We start from the raw sequence: 23,174 nt of genomic DNA, 5'->3' as shown, positions 1-23,174 counted from the left end.
TACTAAATTAGTTCTGTTTAAACTATAAAAATGTTGTATAATGTACCATATGTACCATTTGCACTGCAGCATATGGTCCCAGTTGTTATCGTTAAGTAATAATTGGATCCTCTTTTATACTGATTAATAATAATTCTGTTTTATGAGGTCTTGCTGTACTCAGCCATGGCATGTGGTGAACGTGCAGTATGCTGTTTTGGAGCAGGAGGCCCTGACAGCCTGCTCAGGTCAGAGGATGAGATGAAGGAGACAGCTGGAGAGGAGTGAATGGTTAGGGATGGATGGACGCAAGGATGGAAGGCATTCTCCAACTGCGCTAACTTTAGACCACACATGTCGTTAAACCTCCCAAAACCTGTCCACAACGTGTCACCACTTGCTTCCATAAAAACCCCTTTGTATGTGTGTGTGTGTGTATATTGGAGAGTATTTCTCTTTGCCCTTGCCAATCAGAGTGCATAAATAAATAGCACAAAAGGTCCAAATTGTTTCTTAGTTTAACAAATACCATCTTTGTGTTGAAATTTCATTTTTTTTCCCAAAAGATTATTGTTTCAATTTCCAGCTCTGTGAGGCGAGATCAAAAGTTCATGAACTCACAGTTGGAAGTGTGAACAGAATGTATCTTGTGCCCACCAAGACATGACCCAGAGACCTCGATTTAACTGCCAAAGACTTCGGTCTCTCTCCAAAGGGGGGAACTCAACTAGGCCAATTAGTTTAGTGTGAAGAAGTAGTTTTAGTTTGGCAAGAATCAATCAGAATATAATTATTATAAGAGTGATGATGTGGGAGGGGAGTTTGTGTGTGTGTGTGTGTGTGTGTGTGTGTGTGTGTGTGTGAGATGAGATGTAGGGCTGCCTGCAGAGGAGGGTAAAACATATTTGCCTGTGGTTTAAGACTTTTCTTATTGCAGAGCAAGTGCAGCTATAAATATAAGCAGCAAATACACATACATATGTACATACAGTAAGGTCACCACCCCCCCCCCCCCCTACACACACACACACACAGCAGGGTGCTTGTAACACTAATCGCCTGCAACCCAGAACAAAGGCACACAGAGCATCTTTGAGCTTGTTTGACGTGACACAAAGCTTTGTTAAACTGACAGAGTTCCTGCTCCTTCAAACTGCGTCTTTTAAACAGGGCTGAGTTGGGATCAAAGGGAAGGACGGGACTGACTGCTCCCACTTTGTATGGTTTGATCCTGCGTGCTGCTCTTTTCCATAAAGGAAACACACTTACCCTGCGTTTGCCATCGAACACTTAGTGTATGGGCACGGCACACTTAGCGTGTGGGCACACGTTTTTAGTATGTGCTGCAGCTGCCCTCATTGATTTGTGCATGCAGAATTTAAAGGTACATCAACACATCATTAATCATCACATCACCATAGCAACCAAAATTGTGTTTTGTCTCACAGATATGACAAAAAGTCTGCCAGAATACCAACAAATGATCCTTGTCATAGTCACTGTAATGTGTAGAATGAGCCAATTGATTATTATGGCTACTTAAGCAGATAAATACATGGTTCTTAATGAAGCTATTGTACTTTTTCACTTTATTTTCTAAATAGATTGAATAGAATAACAAGCACGGTCTGTGTGCAATAAATTAAAAAAAATGCACCCAGACCAAGGCCTCAGTAATGTAAGTCCTTTATAATGAGGAGCAACACAAGGATAACTGCTAGCTGGCCCTGAACCATACAGTTTAACTTTTGCTGATTTATGTATGCCACGTGCATGTATACATTCAGATCTTTTTTGTGTGTGTGTGTTTGTGTGTGTGCATGAGGCCGTGTCTATATTACATAGTGACCTTTGCTGCCCTATATAACGCAGACATTGCCCACAATAAGACACACAGCCCAAGTACCCGACACACCACTTAACCCCCTGCCTGAGACCTTGACAGCTTCTCCATGGGTGGCTGACCCTGAAGGTCCTGGAATAAGCTTTGTTCATACCGAACACACACACGCACAAACTAGCTGCATTAAGACTTATACTCCACACATGCATCCACACGTGTGTGTATAGGAGCTAAAGGACCATATAGCTTTTAAACAAGCATGAGGAATTAGCAGAGATGCCCATGTGTCAACCCCCCACTGGCAAAAACAGTGTTGATCCCGTTAGAGTTACAGCCTCTGCCATGACCGATTCACTATATCTCTCTGCCTCCATCTGTCTCCCTCGGACACACACAGGCATAGAAGTTTACATGGAAAAAAAATGTGCACAATACTTTTATTTATTTGAAGAACTGAGATTCTTTAAGTTTTTTTAAAAAATTTAATATTTCCTAAATTCTTTGTAAAATCATATGTTAGATGTGGCCACTAATCTGCATATAGACCTAACTGGCACTGCATGTGCAATCATTACTGTTTTGCAGCTGATGCAGATAATGAAACAACAGACCTTTGTTAAAAAACGTTCCTGCCATTTCCTTGTGTCGACTATCTATGAATCTGTCTATGAAAGACTTCCATCATCTCTACGTAACCACCTGCTCTTAAAACGCTCTGCCTTTTACAATCAGCAGACGCTCTGGAAATTACCTTCTCTCCTGCCACATCACCCACATCTCCTGTCTGCAAGATCTCCGGTTCAGTAACGCTGAGGGTGGCGGTGAACTTCGATTGTTTTTTAAAAGTTATGATTCAACTTGAAAATCTGTCAGGAGAGACGGCTAGTCCTTGTAATCTGACTGTGATCACTGTTGTTGCAGGTTTGAGCTGCTCAGATGAAAGTATTTATTAACCCTTTAAAAACCTGTATTCATGTTTGATATTGGAAAGCAGCCAGGAGGATAGCTATCTGAGAATATTGCTCGGTCCTGTTATCTGATTGATGTGTCAACACTTTTTCCCAAAGCTTCATTGTGTAGACTACATTATTACTAAGATGGGTGTACACCGTCTAGACTGCTGCAGATAATAGTGTGGGCAAAACATGACATGATGTCACAAGATGTTTCATCACATAAAGAAAGCTATTGGCACAAGCATGTATTGAGAGAATCATGTGAAAAACAAAAACAATGAGAAACACTGACTGAAGCCTTCCTCTGCTTAGCAACAGCTGGGTAGTGTTTAGATCATGGACTGATTTCCTCTGTGTTGCGATTCCAGTGTTGTACTACTCTTGCCTTACAAAATCATCGCCTTAAGACAGTAATTAGTGTAAAAATGAATGGTTGCTATATCATCTCATTAAGAGAACAAGCTAAATCCTTTAAGTGAAATACTTTGCAGTATTTACAATGAGCTCATGTGTGAGAGCTGGAGGAGGATAGATATAGATTACAGTGGAAAGAGTGGGGAAAATCTGCCTAGAGCAAACATTTGTGATAAAGATCCCAACAAGCTTTGTCATGTAGTTTTAACTCAGCGTGATAGGTGCTTGGTGCTTAAGAAAACATTTTCAAACATGATTTTATCTGTTTGGGCTAATATAATATAAAACTATGGAGGGGAAACTGAAAGTGTCGAGTTTAGAGGCTGTAATGTAATGGGGCCTATTAGAGAAACAGTAAGCAGAGCTAACAATCACCTGACTGACAACATCCACCTTGTTTTTTTAAGTTTCAGCTCAATATACCACACAGATCAATTTTAGCATGTCTGTGTGTCACTAGTTTTAACCATTGACAGTAAAAACTATGGACAGAGCCTCCGTGACGTCACCCGTTTGTTTCTGAAGAGCCGTTTTGAGGCTCGGTGGGAGGTTCCGGGACTTGATGACCGCCGCCATGTTGGCAGCCTCACGTCAACTAAAACTCAGATTATGGACAAAGAGCGGGAGCACGAGCGGGAGCACGAGCGGGAGCACGAGCGGGGTTTAGGGGGGCGGGCTATCGTGGAAGCAGGAAACTCACACTGTGATACGTCAACTGTCTGTCACTCAAGCGGCAACGCCCATAATTAGGCGTAATTTTAAGTCCGAATACCATTGAAACGAGTGAGTTGTTAAAAAATTCACCCTCCCTACAATTGACACTAGCAGAGAACCTATCATCTGAGACCAGAGTGGTTTTTTGTACCAGGCTGTAAACATGTTTTTTCTGCTGTGAAGTCGGCCATTTTAACATGGGAGTCTATGGGAAATTACTCGCTTTTGGAGCCAACCCCCAGCTGTTGCGGCGTGAATTACAAGTTTTGACACTTCCGCATGGGCTTCCACTTTGAGCCCCGAAGGTTGCCGCTTGGTTTTAACCCTTTGTCAGTAGGACGTCTGTTGGTTTACATGCAATTGAAATGCTGCTAACCCAAGACCTGCTGCTGTGCCTTTTTTTTGCAGGTGTCAGAGACACCAAGATGAAAACGAAGCATTGTTAGCAAATGACCGGATCCTGTCCCCGTATGATGTCAGTAGGGCTGCAAACCTACTTTCTGGTGACATAACTTCATTTCAAAATGTCAAAGTGCATTTTGCATGTTGTGTCTTTTAAGACACAATACGCAACAGGAAGAAGCGAACAAAAGTTTGTTAAAGCTTCTTCAGCTGTGTGAGATTCATCTTTGGCCATTTTTATGATGCTGAAGTTATCAAAAAGGCAGCTTTGTCTGGTTTAAATCTTACATTAGCTCCTAGCATTTATTTGCTGTAGTTTTCTCATGCGGTTCCGTAAGAGGAATCCCAGCAGGAATATGTTAGTTTTTCACATGACAACAGTGATTTATAGACAGGCACAACTATAGCTACAATCTATCAGCAAAGCAATTACAGATAAACACACAACACTTACCATTTGGCTCCCCATGGCTCCCTTATTAAGTACTACATACCTCTAAAATCTGCTGCAATAGCCTGACACTCTGTGCATGCACACACAATAACACCAGATCCAGTTGGTGGTTTGTGAACTGTAAAAGGGGCCAGGGTTTTATGAAAGTGGTGACATTATAACATCCTGACACAGCTCCATGGCAACCTACCTTGAAGGTCAGTGTGTGCCCCCCTTGTGGATTTACGGTAGTGTATAGATATACAGTGTATGGGGATGTTGGAATGAGTCAGTGTGTGTGTGGCTGTATTAGGAGACTTAATGATCAGTGCAACTGGGGAAAATACAGCCCTGCTGAGACAAAACAAGCGAGACACACATACTTTTGTATGCCGTCTTTTCATCACTGCTTTTCTCTTTGTTTTTCTTCTTCGCTTCTGATTTTCTCTACCCACATATTTACCCTTTCCCTTTATGCTTCCCTCCAACTTTTGCGGCATTTAAACCTTCAGACATGCCTTTCTTCTATTTCCCTCCTCCCACTCGGCATCTCTCCTGTCTCTCCCACATCATATTGCTTCCTTTATTTTTATTATTTAGTTTTTTTTTTGTCCATATCGGCCCCTTTTTGCCAGTTTTCCTACTCACTTCACTCCTCCATCCATCTGCTGATCATTTGTCCTGAGGGACGGAGTGAGGAGAGCTTACATAGCCACTACAGAAGAAAAGTGGGCTGACATTTTTTTTATTGTAATGTGCCATATACTAGGTAGAAAAAAAATGAGAGAGGGGAGGATGTGTAACAGATTTCCAAGTTTCCTGTCCTCATGTTATCTTTGTTCTCAGTGTCAAGGAGTTATGTGTCATTTTAAAATATCAATAAGAAAATAGTTTAATAGGAAAACACATTCACAAGAACAGAGCACTATCCACTTTTCTTCAAAGCTGGTGAAAAGATGTCACATCCCTCAGCTTAGGAGCCTTTGTACAGAAAAGACTCCATGACATCACCCACAGGTTTACTGCAGAGTGGTTATGGAGCTCTGTGTGGTGGCTCCAGCTGTTGCCGCCCTGATGCCACGTAACCATCGACTAAGCCAAAAATGACACTATGATAGAGCCGAATGGAAGGTGATGCTTAGGCAGGCAGTTAGCAACCTATGACGGCGCCCACCTGTCACTCAAGGTGCACATGACCTTCATCATGCAGAGCTTTAAGCAAAATGTCTGGAGTAAATTATCTACAGTACACAGAGCAAAATATGTTTGTACGAGGCTGTTTATCTTTCCTGCAGAGATGGGCTTTTTTACATGAAGGCCTCATTTTTGGAGTTTTTGGTAAAGAGTGGAATTGAAGTAAAGTAAAAATGCAGTAAATGCATTGGCTTTATTTTTCAGCCTTGTAGCTTATTCCTAAGTGCAATGATCCTCTTCAAAGTTTGAGAGAAAAATGATAAATATTGCATCTATGAACATATTTTAATTCAACCCCAGCTTCACCCCCTTTTGAGAGATTTTTTGTTGCATTTAATGTCTGCATCAGGGACACTATCCAACACAGCATAATAGTATCTTTTTTTTCAATTCAGTGACTGCTTCATCTACTTTGAAGAGACCATTTTAGTTCCATTTAAGGTTTACACCAGGGACATTATGCAACGTTCACAAATACACAAACATGCACCTGGGAATGTTTTCTGTGTCTACACATGCACATTAGCCAGCCTATCAAAGTGTTTAGTTATGTCACTAATTACACATTAATTGTTGCAGGCACATGGCAACTTTTAGCGGCCATGTGCGGTGTTTGTGTTCACCTAACCTCCTGGAACCTGTTCAGAGTGAGCCAGCTTGCCATTTCAGAACTGAATGCATTTAATAAGGCACACGACACAGACCAAGGTTTCAGCTCTGTCCCCATTTGTATGGGACGCCCTTCTCTCTCCCTCTCACATTAAGAAGACATGTTACACGGCTCAGAGCCGTTTCATTGCTGCTGTTTTGTCTCAGCTGCCAAATACCCTGTCACTATAAAACAATGACTTATGATTAATGGCCAACACGTCTCACCACTCACTGATACATAGCTATTAATTGATACTAACTGGCCATATGCAAGCAAGCATAAACATACATGAATCTACAGGCGTGCCCTCTCTGATCCCAGTAAACATGTCAAAGTGTACAGTATTTACAAAGGGATTGAAGTGGGTTTGGGGCAGCAATGATTCAGAAGAATGGCCCCGGGGTCTGACAGGATGTTGGGGGATGTGTCATTTTTCCCCGATTCCCTTGGTGATGAGAGGAGACATAAAGAAATCCTTTTACACACAGAGATATACACATATTCTCACATACTCACACATATAGCTTACACTCACATCAGTGTTACCCACCCATAAAAATGGTTGTTTGGCAGAGTAGATGAGCTCAGAGGAAGCATCTGTCTGTCTTTTTTTTTCTCCTCTATTTTGGACATGAGCTGCAGCATGCTGATGCATACTACATCAAACACTCACTGGAGCCCTACAATCTCGCTGTTTCACTCAACACCAAGAGCAGAACAAGAACTTGTCTGTCACTGCACTTAATTCATTGTCTCCCTGGGGCAAAATGAGCGCTGACAGACATAAATGGCAGAAATGAATATTGTAAGATCACAGTCAAGGGTGGTGATGGGGATGGAGGGATGTAGAAGGAGAGTGTATGAAAGTAGAAGGAGAGATGAAGGAATGCATGGGTATGTCTCTGTGTCCCTCACTGCTGACAGTCAGTATATTATACTGGGCTGACCACCTGCTCAGAGCCTGGAGTGCACCCTCCATAAAGCTACAGCAGATGGACACAATAAAATGCACCATGACCAGCAGCCATGTACGTGTGTGTGTGTGTGTGTCCTTTACAGCAGATATCCTGTATAAATACATTAAAATATGCCTACATTCACATGTTCTGGCCTTCCACCACCGTCCCACAGGCAATACCAGTAATATGTGATACTTTATAGGTCTGATGTCACCACGCACCCCTCCCAGTGCTGTAAGCTTATCGGCCAGTTAGCCAATGTGGAATGCGGCTGTCAACTCATATGAGTTGACGCTCTCACATGTTCTTCCTGTGACTTCACTGCTGCTCCCTTCTCTGCAGCTACTAGTATTTTTGGTGTCTTGGTTACTTTGATTTATTTAAAGCTTACAAGAAAGTGCCACAATCAAATCCAGTTTGCTCATCATACCTGTTGGTAGATTGCTATGATTGAAATCTGACTGGGCAAGAAACACAAGGTGTTTTTCCACTGCTCAAACTGATAGGACATTTTAGGGCAGGTCACACGTTTGTGTGTGCTCCAACGGTAAAGAGTAGCAGAACAAAGGAAGACGAGATGAGGAATGAAAGGGTGTCAGCTTTGATGGTTAATTAGTTATGCCACAGATGAATTCCAGAGAGTTTTTAATTTACTGTCACCTTGTGAGTCAGCTAGATACCACATTAAAAAAAAACAAAGGCTCAAACAGATGATTAGAATTTCTACAGTGGAAACAACAAATTATTGCCCAAAATATCAAGGGGAAATTTTCACTTTCAACTATGACCTGTATTATGCACACACACAGGTTTACTGCATAATGAATTACCAAAATTTCAAATGGATTTGATACCATAATCTGGATAATCCACTGGATTGATTGCCAGCCTATGAGACTTTGTTGTCGAACTGTCCCATATTATGTATCATGTGCACATTGTATCACACCAAACTGACCTTAAATCCACCTATTCCCTTTTTGTTTGAGCTCAGTTAGAGCAGTGGTTGTTGCCGACTGGTTTGCGAACACTTGGAAAGAAACAGTCATGAGCTGTAAGATGAGTCTCCCAGAAGGTGGTATTGTCATTTCTCGCCAGCACCTCAGACAAAAAGAAAATGGTTTTCCATCTCAAGGTCCTGCTGAAATTGCTGAAATAGTGGGCTGGTGAGGAATTTAATTTTACAGTCAAGATTATTGTGGAGTGGAAATACTGGATGCCGTCATTTGTTCTTCACCCCTTCTTCCTATTACACTCCTTCGCCGTCAGTAATAACAAGGTGAATATCTGTCTGGTAGGCCAAGTCCCTTTTCTCACTGCTGTTAGGAAGAATGATGAGGTGCAACAGTATTTCTCTGCTTTCCCCTCTGCCTCACTTTGTCTATCAACCCTTTCTTTCTTCCTGTTCTCGCTCCCTTTTATCCTCAGACCCAAACCAATCATCTGTAATTAGACAACTGTGCAAACTATATCGAGAAGTGTTTGCGATGTGCGTTTGTGGTTCACATGTTGAAAGGTCTTGAATGGGCCTGTGGCATGTGTACTTTAGTCAAAGGTTCACTCAGAGTTCATCCCCTCTTGGCTAAACATATTGTCCCTCTTGACCAAAATCAACAAATGATCTTTCACGTTAGGAGAACATGGACATATACATGCAAACACACACACACACACACACACACACACACACACACACACACACACACCCTTGTAAGCATACACACACTCAACAGGATACTGGAAAAAAAGTTTTGGGAGAAAACAATAACACATTTGCCTTTTAAGGTCCCAGTGCATTTCTAGTTTCTAGGTTTCTGTGATTTGATTTATCAGGCAGCGGAACATTGCCTGAGGATATTGAATTGAAAATATATCAGATGTATGAATTTCAACAGGGAGAGGTGAAATAATGTAAATAGATCTGATTTGGGGTCATGAGCAGGGCTGGGTTGCAAGAGAAACTCAGGCAGGCGGAAAAAATCAAGAAAGAAAAGGGGTAAGAGTGAGAAAATACACAAGAGAACAGAAGGGGAAAAAGATCCAGAGACACAGATGATCTTCTTATACAGAGGTGTGAGGGGCTTTTACTTTGTCATGCACACAGCTGTCAGCAGTGTTTAAGAACTCAAGCCTTGGCAGTTCTTGTCAAAGTCTCAGCAATAGAACGTGAAGCGGGATTGTTTCAGGCACTTCTTTTTATTATTTTGTCAGTGTGCATTAATCAATTGTTCATCCTTACATGTAAAATGTTGTTGACATGACACCACAGTGGTGATGCAAGTGACAATGCAGAGTGTGATGTCCTATGCCGAAAGGCCCCAGCTTTAAGAGCTGCATTATGGGAACAAAGAGACAGGGATTAATGTGTATCTTTTCCAATAGTTTTCCAATCTTCCTGTTTCTATTCATCAGTCTTCGCCTCTCAGTGTGGTTGCACCTTTGAGCAGTGGTATTTAGAGCAGTTCTCTGCTGCTGCAGTACACCAGAAAGTTCCTCTTTCTATTGAATCTCACTTATTCAACTGGTTAGATGACTTGGATTGCTCTCTGCTCTCAGGCTGCCACTGAGCTCCTGCTCTCCTCCTCCTCTGTCTTTCTCTTTCACTCAGGTTATCTATCTCTCCCTGTCCTTCTTGCTTTCTGTCTGCAGCCACCGATGCACAGCTCAGAGAAGTGGCTGATGGGAGCGCATAGTGTACAGTGTGTGTGTGTATACGCCTGCACGGGCCCGAGTGTGCACAAATACCAAGCTGTGTGTATGTTTGTGTCTCTCTGTGAGTGCACGTGTGAGCGTGCCCGGGTGTATGCACAGCAATGTCACTGGGCTGTGTAATTGAAATGGAAATGAGCCAATCAGCGACTGCAGTGGTGTGCCACCTCACCCTGCATTCACTTCACTGTTCCAGCTCTCGCAAACTCACTCTCTCTGTTTGTGACTCTGTGTTTGCGTGTATCAGTGTGTGTGTGTGTGTGTGTCTACAATACTTAGTCCTTCAGTTTTAACCGTGAGGGCCTGAGGAGGCGGTGTGAAAATGTAATCAGTTGTTAATAAAGATTATACTCTCTTTTTCTCTGACAAACACACACACACACACACGTGTGCCCACGCTCTGTGTCCAGCTGATTTCACTGGCTTTGTGTTGTGACCCACAGCTCACAAGGACAGCTGTGGCATAACAAAGACATGTAATTATCACCATTTGACAATTAGCCTGCCATCCAAGTTTGCTCCTTAATTACCTATTTTACTGCTAGAAGGCATCCGCTGCCATTCTGCACTGCGGTTTCTCATAAGAATGGAAAAGATTGTGGCTCGTGCTGTTGCCAGAGGTATGTTGTAAAATACAAGGAATAGTTTGTGGTGATTGGGTGGAGTGTGAGCATGTGTGTGGCACTGGAGGAGGGGTGAGGGCAACTTGGTGCCAACTCCATGTGGACTGATTTTTTTAATCAGCTTTGGTTCTCATTTGGGAAGACTAACAGCACACACCCTGTATTGATTAATTGGATTGCCTGTTTCTGCCTGTCATATGGCATCTTACAGTTAATTCACCTCCTGCATTTAAGTTCATTGAGTGATGCTGTATACACTTTACATTGGTTAACATGATTTTTTGCATCTGCAGGCTTTTCTTGAATTAATATATTTGTGCCTGTCAAAAAACCTGTTCATATCCAAGTCTTGCATAAGGTTTAAAAGTAGGTGTGTTTCTTTTTGCGACCAGAAATAAGCCTTTTCCTGGGCATGGGTTTCTATCTCTGCCTTGTTGGCCAGGTTTTTATACAACACAGACTGTAACTAAGGACACTGTGCGTCACACACAGTCATTAAAAGTCCCAGATGACACATATTTTGAATGTTATGTAGCGTATACCAGAAAAATGCTCCTAAAATCTGCATATTACATTTAAAAACTCTTAATCAGATCTAAAGACATGACAATATTTTAGGAGGTAAGCCAGTTTATTTCTATGTTTAACTTAAATGTAAATTCTCAACGTTATTTATCAAATATCATGAAAGCTTGAGGACAATCATGTACAGAACAGCCACTTTGTTGCAGCTGTAATTTACATTTTCTTTTGTGCCTCTTAGATTAGTTGATCCTGCAGTACCCCTGCAATCATTCTCTTCTATTGACCTCACTGTTACTGCACTGTCTCTGCTGCCCATATTTCACTCTTTTGGATTCTAACAGCAGCACAGCCTTGATTTACATTTCATTGGTGCAGCATCGTGCAGCTTATGTATCCACAACAGCAACAACAACACAGAGGTTGTTGTACTGAATGTTTGAATACCACATGTCTGTTACATAGTGAAAAACTGTTTCTGCTCTCTGCTGCAAAGTGGGGACTGTTTATACAAGAGCAGCAGCCGATTAAGGCTGCCATCACTGTAAACAAGACACCGGTCGCTTCTAAAACTACCACATTAGTCCCATGATAACAGAGGTTTTTTTATGAGGACAGTAAACACAGCTTTCCATAACATACACGAAGTTCCCTTGGATGCATCCTGATGACAAATCCTTCACTGAAAGGATATTTACAACTATAAATATGCACACAGTCATGTCGTGCACATACAGTTTTATACTGGGTTTGGCTTTCATGATGAATGCAAGGTTGAAATACTCCTGTAAAGATTCACCAGGAGGCTGGCAATCCTATCTGCAGTATTCAGTCTTGCTGTCTCTTTTTTTGTATTCCCTCACCCTCTTTTGGAACCAGGTCCTCTCTCTCTCTCTCTCTCTCTCTCTCCCCTGTCTGTTTCTCACCCTTGCTCTCTTTCTCACTCGGTGCCATTAGCAGCTTCTGGCTGTCTCACTGCTGTTCCTTTGCCAATGTGCCAGGGAGCTCACTCAACTGATAACACAAACCTAATGTATGTGTGTCGGTGTGTGTGCTCGTGGAGGTGTGTACTGGGTGTGCGTTTGTTGCATATGTGTGTTTGACTGAGCGTGTTACATGTTACAAATGCCTGTCCTGTCCCTTTTTATGTGCTCACTCACCCAAACATCCTCTGCTTCATTTGCAGTCAGGGCCACGAGCCACTATTCTGACTGCTGAGGCAGGGAGAGAAGGGCAGCTGAAACATCACACACACACATAGAGGCGTTCACATGCACACACACTCTCTAATTCTCTCTCTCTCACTCTCACACACAGTGTACACATACACAGTAGCTGGGACGAGCGGATGGGAGGATGTGACCATTAAGTCAGTGACATTTTAAAGCAGTGAGAGAGATGCATGGCTCTTCCCGGACCTCTGCAGACATGTTTTAAATGAAATGTTACAGATGAGCTACTCCCTGCCTTGGTTGTAAACACCCTCACTTTGGTATTTACCCTACACTGGTAAACACAGAAAAACAACATTTCATGCTAGCTCACGCCTGCATATACACACATGGATACAAATACACAGAGCCAGAGCCATGTGATCACAGCAGAGAGGAATGGCTCAGTTCAATTTGTCGCTTGATTGTCACATTAATCATTCCATAATACCAACATGAATTTAGTGACGACAGAAAAACAGATTTGGCTGGAATTTCTGTTTGATCTTCAAAACGAGTGGCCTTGTTGGCGTTGTCGTTGTAATTCTGTGTAAGTTTGTGTAGAAAAACTGCAGACCGAAATAAACCCAGCAGGATAAGCGTTTTCAGTGCATATATTTGATTTTAGAAAATCCATCCTTCCGACCTCAGCGTCAGTGAAATAACAACAGAGCTTTAGTTTTGTATTGAGGAAGAAGCAAATAAGTGGGCGGAAAGAGTCTGCAGGGGAAGAAAACGATTTTTATCCTATTGTGCAGCATATATATTCAACAGATGTTGGAGGCATTTAGCAACAATTAGAACGATTTATACAAACATATAAAGAGTTGTTTAACTTAACTAGCTCTTGTACTTTATAACACCGTTCTCTAAAAAGATCCAGACACATTTTGAACAAGAGTGCAACAGAAAAGATTGTGTGGTGAGAGAAAGAGGTCACCCTGCTGCTTCAGTATGTTAATCCTGAGGCTCCAGAGTCCTTAGGATAAAATTATTTTAGCCTGTCATACGCTGTGCCCCTTGTGCGTTCTGGGGGCTTGAGGAGCCCTTCTTATAGACAGCAGTGGCAGTTTTCAATTAAAAGTTTTGTTGAAACTCTTGTAAGGTTGTGCTCATGCAACATTAAAGACTGGGTCTCAATTAACAGCTCACACCACCTGGCTTCTAGGGGAAATGAGTCAGTGGCGCTGTGTGTGTGTGTGTGTAATATCATTACCATTAGCGGGTGTTATAATTTTGGCATCCACGAGTACTGTACTTATGGACCTGTGGGATCAGAGGGTTTACAGTCACACACCCACCAATTTGTTGAGCTCATGCTATCTGCGTTCACAATATGAAGAGGAATTGTCTAGACCTGTATGGTGAATATACATGGGTCTACTGTGCATGTATAGAATGCCTCATCCAAGAGGACTAGTAGTACCGTAATAACAACTACAAGTGTTAACAGCTGTTCATGTCTACAAAGTACAATCCTGGCCTTGGAGTGCTTTAAGTGTGTGTGTTTAATTGGAGGCATCCCTATGAGTGTGCAGGTGTTTGACTTTTTTTTCTTTCTTCTGTGAAGCCCCGCAGTGACCCCCCGGGTTAGGGTCATACCACCCTAGATAAATTGCAACACTTCACAACACACAAATTGCACTCTCATTTTGGTAAGCTGTGAAAATTCCACAGTTTGGAGGCCTATCTGGTGGGCAGCAGAGCAGAAATTGTGTGTGTGTGTGTTAGCTTGCTTGCTTGTGACAGTGTGTGGCCTTTTGATGAATCTCCCTGTATGTATTGAAGCCCTCTGACCCTGTGTGGCCTGTTCTAGATCATTGCTGCTGTAAAGATGCCTCACTGCACAGCCCTCTGAGGCAGCCAGACCCTGTATTTTTCTGATCATGACATTTACTGCCTGGATCATCCTGCACTCCTGTATCCCATTTCTTCTCGACACTCACTTATTTTTGTGTGGGGAAAAATATATATATATATATATATAAAAAGCTTAAACTATTTTTTGTAAGCATGTGTTGGATACTTCAGTTTTCTCTCATTTGGGTGCCATAGGTGCGTATAAGTGAGTAAATGACTGTGGCAGAGATAGATTTATAGATAAACCAGCCCACCTATATTCACTGGAGCCAGAGGATGAGCAATTGGTGCTTGTAAATTTTCTACAATACTGCTGAGAGATCTAACATTCTGTGCGTATATGTGCTGAATTCAACAAAGATGCATTAAGCTGATTACATTTGTCCATATAATGTTTGAAATACATGCAAATCATTCACAATCAGGAGATTTATACATTTATATTTCTAACCTATTTTCCTGTTTTCTTTCCCTCCAGATTCCACCGTGGTGACTACCACATCGACGTGTGCATAAATGACTACCTAGATGTCTACTGTCCTCACTATGAAGACACAGTGCCTGAAGAGCGGACAGAGCGCTATGTTCTCTACATGGTCAACTATGATGGCTACAGCACATGCGACCACACCGCCAAGGGCTTTAAGCGCTGGGAATGCAACAGACCGTACTCCCCCAACGGACCACTCAAGTTTTCAGAGAAGTTCCAGCTTTTCACTCCCTTTTCCTTGGGCTTCGAGTTCAGATCGGGCAGAGAATACTACTACATCTGTGAGTATCTGATCATGATGATATAATACAGGGAACATGTGCAAGAGAGTGTAGAAGTTATGGTGTCAGTCAAATGAGAAATGTATCAGAAAAAGAGACACACAACACAGAGATTCTGTTCTTTCTTAGTAAAGTATCAATATTAGGACCATTTTTGCTGTGTGGTATTTTCAAAGCTGCACACCAAATGACTTTACATCAATTACAAACAAAGATGGCTCATTCCTGACCTAATGTTTATCGAAATACAACACACACGCTTCTCCTTCACCGTGTTTTGTTAACTTCAGTGCAGAGCTTTGAGTGTGGCATCACAGTGGATGCTTTCAGCCAAGGTTTTCACACTGCACTCAACACTCACAGAAAACTCTTCCCAAAAATGGCAATGGAATTCACGGGAGAGTTAAATTGAGACAGTTTGGAAATTATAGCTCTCTTCGCCGGCTGCACCTTTCAAAAAAAGAAGTGCCCTCCTTTGCGCATGATGTTATGCTCCTATTGAGCTCATGTTAGATGTTAAGTTGTCTACTTCTTGGCATAGGAACTGAGCCTGACGGAGTTCAACTGAAGTTGAGGCCCCTGGGAAATTAGGTTTTATCAAAGCAAGGTGATAGAGTGGAAGAGAGTTGGGTTTGTCCTTCCACTACAGATGATGTGCACACAGGAGATGGAGGAGTCACTGTCAGTAGGTGAAGTTGCTGCCTGTCCCTGCCTAATCAGCATATCCTTGTCAGACACATGACGTGCTGAGTGTGCAAAATAAAGAGTGCTCAAACAGTTGTAAAACTTTGTGTAATCGTGCAATTTAGGATAAAAAAAGAATAAACATTCCTTCTCATTTGGGGTCAGGTAAGGTGACAGTTAACACACACTGGCTCCACTATAATTGAATGTGTTTATCTGTAGACTTTGGCCCATGCTGTTGCACTAGGTAGGCTGTCAGCGGCACTAAGAGTCAGGAGCGTAGCTGAGCCGAGCTCTACGTGCACACTGTGATCTGTTTTCTAAATTGGCACCTTTTTATGAAGCAGTTAACTTGACAGCCAGCCAAGACTTCTGCGCTTTATTCCTCTCACATGTTTTGCTCCATTTCGCTCGCTCTGTTACAGAGTTAAGGACTGGAATAAAAAAGCCAAACGCACCTCACTAATGTTTGCCGTTGTTTCCACAGTAAAGCAGGCGTTGTCTCTCTCACTCTCTACAAAACAAATAGCCTCAATCTTTTCCAGAAGGCTTTCATCAGCCAGGTTTGTCTGTAAAAAAAACTAACCACATTTTCCTTCGCTTTTATAGGCAATTTGCATTGACAGTCATGCTAAATGAAACCAGGAAAAAATGGGAGTCTCCAAACATAGGAGTGTCAGTGGGGTTATAGTGTAGGGTTATAAAAATTTATCCACTCCCTCAAGTTGCTGCCTCGAACATTTTTTTTTCCTATTTCTGTTGAGAGATGCTTGTCCTTAGGGCTGGATTATATTACACTGCGACCGACAGGACTTCCGTGGAACACATCCATTCCGCTATAGCACGCCATATTGGCTTAGTGGCCCGCGGCTTCATTGGCTATTGAATGATACTAGCGTACAGCCTTACTGGCTACTGTGGCGGATATTAAAGTCATCTACCATGAAGTCATCTGACATGTGATTTCCCGCTGCCATTGTGTCCAGCCTGAATGTCCACAAGAAGCAGGGGAGATGGCTGCTGATGGATTGGACAATCTCTTTAGTGGACAGAATGTAAAGCTGAAGCAGGAAGATTGAGGAAGGGCGGGTGTAGTTACATTACTACACATGTCAATTCATCTGCACTGTCTGCTTCTGCTGCTACCACCATCATCACCACCATGTGTGCATCTTTCTTTTATTCTACCTCAATTGTAAAGAAAGAGTTCAATAATAGACGAATAGATGAAATCAAAACAAGGTTTTTTAATACTCCATGGGATAACATAGTATAATATTATTAGAAATATTTAGTTATAATGGTGGGAAAAATGTCCTTATCATCCATAATCATTAAAACACAACAGAATGCCACAGTAACTGAAATTCTCTCACAAGCAGCAACTTTCTGTCTGGTCATCTGGAGCTGAAGTAAACTTTTCAGACTTAAAATGTCACGTAAACACAGACAGTTCTGTTTGTACAGTAATTATTGTACAAACTTGCCTGTTATGTAGAAGAATTTATTATTATATCATTGACTATCACACTAAAAACAAAAGAATACACACGGCTTCTGTGTGTGTTTCTGAAAGAAAGTACTGCATCAAGTTACAGATTGGGCTGTAGCACAGTGTCAGTGATTATTCCTGAGGTGTGCCAAGTACTATGAAACAGCCCAGCAGCCGGAGTTCATTACCTTCCCATCCCAGGCACAGTAGGCGGATATAGCATAGGAGTTCTGGAGAGTTTGGAACAAATTCTTGCTAGGAATTGAATGCCATCTGTGTGTCCTTGTACTCCTCTAATGATGAGTTATTAAGGTGTGAATCATGGTGAATCTCCACACACAGCTTCTGCACAGAATAAGCATTCTTTTTAGTCACAAACGTCGTCCACAGAGGTGTCCCTTTGGTGTAGATCCTCAGAAATCTTCCATGAGTATTCTTTTTCCTGATGGTTAAACAGATCCTTTTGCAATTATACTAATATTGTCTGACAGAGGTCAGAAATACGACCTAAGTTTTCCTTATACAAAAAATTGGGGGGACTATTGTCGATGGAAGAAAAAGCCTGACATGAATGTTACTTCTGTCGATGTATCTTTACAGGGGCTTATAATAGACTCCAAAGCTTTCTCCTGAATTCCAGTATTTGTCAATCTCTGATAACAACCATTCTAATTTAATGAAGTGAAGACACAGATTAGCACGTTTTAATAAAATCATAAAATGATGCCGTGCATTATTTCTGGGACTGGGAGGACTATTCAGCTATAAAACGTCTCGCTGATATTAAACTCGACTTTTATTATGACAACAGTTTGCCAGATACCCTGTGATGATTTCCAGTCTCATTATTGTTGCTAATGACAGTAAAGACTGTTGTCAGATTCTGAGCAGCAGTGAGTAAACACTGATTAAACTCTAAGCTCTTTTAAGGGGACCAGGTGTATTAGTTTTGTGATTCGTTTTTGAGACGACTATAAAGGTGTCAGTTTCAAATCATTTGTCCTTTATATAGACTCAAATGAGGCAAAAGCCCTGAATGTTCTGGTCTGCTCTGATGCATGACCTGAATTCACCCTGTTTTTTTGCCTCCAGGGACGTCTTATCGTTAAATATTTGTCTTGTCATCACTCACTGTACACAGAAATGTTGAATCTTAGACTGCAATTAGTGACGGATTGCAAAATATTTAATAACTTATTCATTTTCACTGATACTGTGGTGAGATTTCTCCTACATGCAGTGATTATATATGATGCAGCTCAGCACAACGAGTCCTTGTAGCCCATTCGCCTACATTGTGTGAATGCGTAGTGTAGCGTAGCTAACTGAGAAAATCTTATGCATCATTAGGCGCTGTAGCTGGCTATACTGCACACCTGCACTCAATAGAAATGTCAATGTGTTCATGAAGGCAGAGGTCACTACCAATGAACACATGAGCCAGAACCAATAGTTAAAGTCGAGATTCATCTTTCTGAAAATAGAACATTTATTCACAATCAATATTTTGCAGGTTTGTAACCGGTGTTTACACACACAACAGAAGATTATACAGCTTATACAGAAACCGTGCACAGAATATTAATCTTTTTGTCATCTGTATTAACTTTCTGTAGCCAAATGACCGGAGGGACTGGAGGGATGAAGAATTTGCCCTCAGCGATGTGATTGATTATCTTTCTTGTTTGTGGATGAAAATTAAGATGTCAAATCATATTCCTGCAGAGAAAATGGCAGTTAATGGTGTTTTCGCCCTATGAGTTTGATGCGGGTCGAGGGTTGATTTGTTGCATCTCTGATAGAATTAGAGAGAGGAGACAGGGTTCTGCTGTCATCTGCTTCAACAACAGAAACAGCTTAATCAACGCTAGCAGGACAGAAGGGAATTCGCTCAGATTGAGGTCATAATTCTTCATTTTTGTTTGCGTCAGCCTCTTGTCTCTGTCTCTGAGGCAGCTAATTGAAGACAGGAGGAACACTGGAGCTAGTCAGGAGCCTGTTCTTTTTGTAGACAACACCAAGGACAAAACAAAAAAACAGAGTGACAAACAGAAGAAGAATTAACAGAAAAAAAGATCAAATCCTGGCTACATATGCAAGCAGAAAATGCAGCATTAGCAAAAGTGAGCTCGTGTCTGCCTCTGTGAAAGACAGACAGGATGAGAGGACAGCGGGAGCACTTGGTAGGTCAGAGTTTACAGTGCATTCTTGGTTTAAGTGAAACCTATCTCGCAGAATGCTGATGCGAGCACGTTTCTGTAATATGGACACAATCCACAATCTTGTATTTGAGTGATTTTAATCTGAAAAGGGCAGAAATCCAATATCAGTGGCAGCTCACTGTAAGAGATGAGTGAGCAGAGTTATGGTGTTTTCAGGCATGTAAGATGTGTGGAAAATAGGAACCTGCCTGGTGTGATCATAGAGCAGCAGACTGGCAGTTAAAAAAGATGTTGTTTGCTTGCTGGCTGACTTACCTGCACAGAGTGAACCTGCTTTTTCACAAAGAAGGCAATCAATAACATCTCTGTGTGCCTTACTGGTAGTTGTTTGGAATTATTCTGGAAAAAAAAATTGGCAAGAAGTATGTGGCTGCTATAAAATGAATACTTGCTAAAATGGCCATCAAAACTCTTAAGGTTGGTTAATGGTTCATGGACTACAAAAAGCATTCGGTGAGATGCCTGTTGGCCAATATGCAAAATGCAACAGCAACACATGGCTAAGACAGATCATAAATACAGGGGCAGCGCACAAGCCTTTTGATATTTATAAGGCTTTTTCACAAGATCTCTCAACTTTTACTGGACTGCTACATGCACACAAAGCTCAAACAGATTCTTCAAGACATGGACTATAGCTGTCTTGTGATTGATCATAAATCCTGTGATGCACCATGCTCATTCAAACCACTCTCAAGAGGAGAAAGAAGCAGAGATAGAGCAGGCCAGCCACAGTCGGAAAATAGCATTAATGGACAAATGAAATAGAGGCAGCTAGGGGATGGTGTATGCAGTCTGTATTTTGTTGGAGCAATGGGAGGGTTGCTAATAATGATAAAGAGTCAGTGCTGTTCCATTTGTGGTACAAGGAGGGAACCTGCATATGGACACCATCATAACTCAGGCCTTTCATCCATTCAGATGAAAAATCAACCCTGTCATCAGTATTCAGGAATGATCTGACAACATGGAGTAATGTGTCAGAAAGCTAAGCAGACACACACACACGCACTCATGTACATTATGCATACATAAACCTGGAGAAACATACTGAACAGGCACACAGATGCACCCAGCTTGGAATGCATTATTATAATCCTGATAGATGGATAGACATTCCACCACCTCTGTCTCCCCTGGTTACTACATCATTCCTTGTCTCCCCTTTTCATCTCATCTCCCTCTTTGGATTTTAGTACAGCACTCCCTACAAGAGTTTCTCTCTCTTTTTATCGAGATGGATGTAGCAACATGTGACGCCAACCACTGGTTTGCATTGGAGCCAGTTTTAAAGCCTCTGTAGTTGGAGCCAGGACGTTCCAACAGGGAGTATTTGTCTTTCATATTCTGGAAATGCACCTTGCTATCCCCGACCAAAACAAACACCACACACACACACAGACTTATGTTAGTTATTTTGTGATAACTGGACAGGTATTGTACAATCATTATACCTTAAGTGCAAACACATGTGAATGTCTGGTTAGAAAATCATTCTGTATTCCACTGAAGCTCCAGACGTCTGAGACGGGGTGACTTCAGGAGCCAAAGAGAGCAGCAGGCGAACTGACTGTCAATCACAGCGGTCAATCAGCAGCCACACAGCAGACATCAAAGCCTTCTATAAGCCTTCAAATCTTATTAACGGAGCAAAGATTTCCACAATGACCACCAGCAAACTTATTACTGGATTAAGATTTGGCAGCTCAGACCTAAATGACAAAAATGACTTTTGAGAGAGAAGTTTGTATTTTTTTTTTTCCCCATCATTTTTGAAGAGCTTGCGGCATTCCACTCTAAGAGACAGTATGAGAATTTCATATGGTCAAAAAGCACTGATGTGCATATTGAAAAAATAAAATTAATGACAATAATCACATGATTCTAATCTAAGTGTTGAAATGCACTTCTACAGCCAATTTGGCAAGCAATAAATGCAAAAACATCAACACAGGGCCTCACTATCATTAAAAAAATTAGCATAATTGACATTCACTGTGTATTTAATGGTGGTTGTCACAGGGTTCATGCAAACACCAACAACTTTTGGCACAAATATTTTCCTAAACATCTGATGATGTTCTTTGAAGGTCAAACTACTTAAAGTTGTCTGCCCTCTGCATATCAAACATACAAAAAAATGCTCAGATATCGGCAGATTTCGGCTTCTGAGAAGATCTGATTCCACAAAAATAACCTGTTGGCTCTGGTCATGACAAGATGAAGAGTGGCCTTTTTAAAAATAAATAAAAAAAAACAGTCAACCCGGCATGCTAGCTAGCCCTTCATCCAGACCTGGTTAATAATAGGCCATGAGCACAAAGTCATGGCAACACTTGTTGACAGCCCTGGAAGAAAGGCAAGGCGAGAAAGAAAAGTCTCTAATCAAGTTATCCGAGTTTGACCGCCAATAAAGTAGTCATCACTTCGCCTGCCAAAAGAACAGAGAGGCTGTGAAAAGCCAAGAGATCAGATGAAAAGTAGGGCAGGCGAGGGCCATGATTCAAAGGGCACAGGACTCCTTCACAGCCTCCTATGATTCATGCATCTAACAGCAATCTTCAGGGTCTGGTTATGATTCACTATCACAAAGACAAGGACATTTTATCCTTGGCCATTAAACCATTAACGCATACTGTACAGAGCAAATGTCTGAGGATGCTTTAACTCCATTTAGTCTGTCTTCATGCTTCTCTCTCATCTGTGTAATCGTGTAAGACAGCTTCATACTGCACAGTGAACATGTCCAGTGCCTAAAACTTAAGCCTAATACTGCATATTATTAGTACATTAATTAAGTATTGTCCATGTATTTGGACTTTTTCATGTTTCGTCTGTTGCAGTGCACACACACACACAGACACACATAGATTTAATTCAGTGGGTGGATACTTAGGTCATAACAAAATTATTACGATTCTATGTGATACACTAAGTGCAGTAATGAAACATTATTATGTACAGTGATTTACTACTCGGTGGTTGCTTTAAAAATCCAAACACCCCCACAGATTAATAAATCATTGGTTTATTGTAATTTGAGTATGAAGACATGAATCAGTTGATGAAATTGACGGGTTTTTCAGACTTTCAATCACTCGCTTTTCATTTTCAAGCAGACAGAGTAATTTGTTAGAGCATCATTATTTGGTCTTTCACAGAATTATGATGTACTCTGACATAGAAGCATACTGAAATAATTGAATCCCCACATTTATTGCACTCATATAAAACAGAGCGTATAATTAGTCATTGTCGATTGTCCCCTTTTTAACTTTCTCTCCCTCATTTCCTCATTGCTTGTTTGACCTTGTCACCTCAAACCCAAGTGGCATAAGGAATAGTTCACATTTGTCAGAGATTGAAAGATACAAGGAGAGTGCAAAAGGCCAGCTATCACCAGGAGGGAGAGTTTATGTCCCCTCTGATGCCTGAATCCAAGTCCTCCTCTTTTACTGCTCCTCCCAGCTCCCTTATTCCCTCCCATTGTGTATTCGCTGTTGTAGCATCTGGTTAATGGGCCTCTTCAGTCGA

The 23,174-nt window shown here is 41.6% G+C and overlaps 1 protein-coding gene across 2 annotated transcripts in view; it reads left to right on the top strand.

Moving 5' to 3' along the window:
- efna5b (ephrin-A5b) overlaps positions 1-23,174 on the top strand; it is an 85,255-nt gene that overhangs the window by 50,838 nt on the left and 11,243 nt on the right. For both annotated transcript variants that reach the window (XM_028414655.1, XM_028414654.1), the window contains exon 2: positions 14,950-15,242. In XM_028414655.1, the coding sequence (XP_028270456.1) occupies positions 14,950-15,242 (293 nt within the window). The remainder of the gene's footprint in view (positions 1-14,949; positions 15,243-23,174) is intronic.

This window comes from Parambassis ranga, chromosome 9 (assembly GCF_900634625.1).
Source record: "Parambassis ranga chromosome 9, fParRan2.1, whole genome shotgun sequence".
NCBI lineage: Eukaryota > Metazoa > Chordata > Actinopteri > Ambassidae > Parambassis > Parambassis ranga.
Note: the sequence above shows the minus strand (reverse complement) of the source record. Positions and strands in the feature narration are given on the sequence as shown.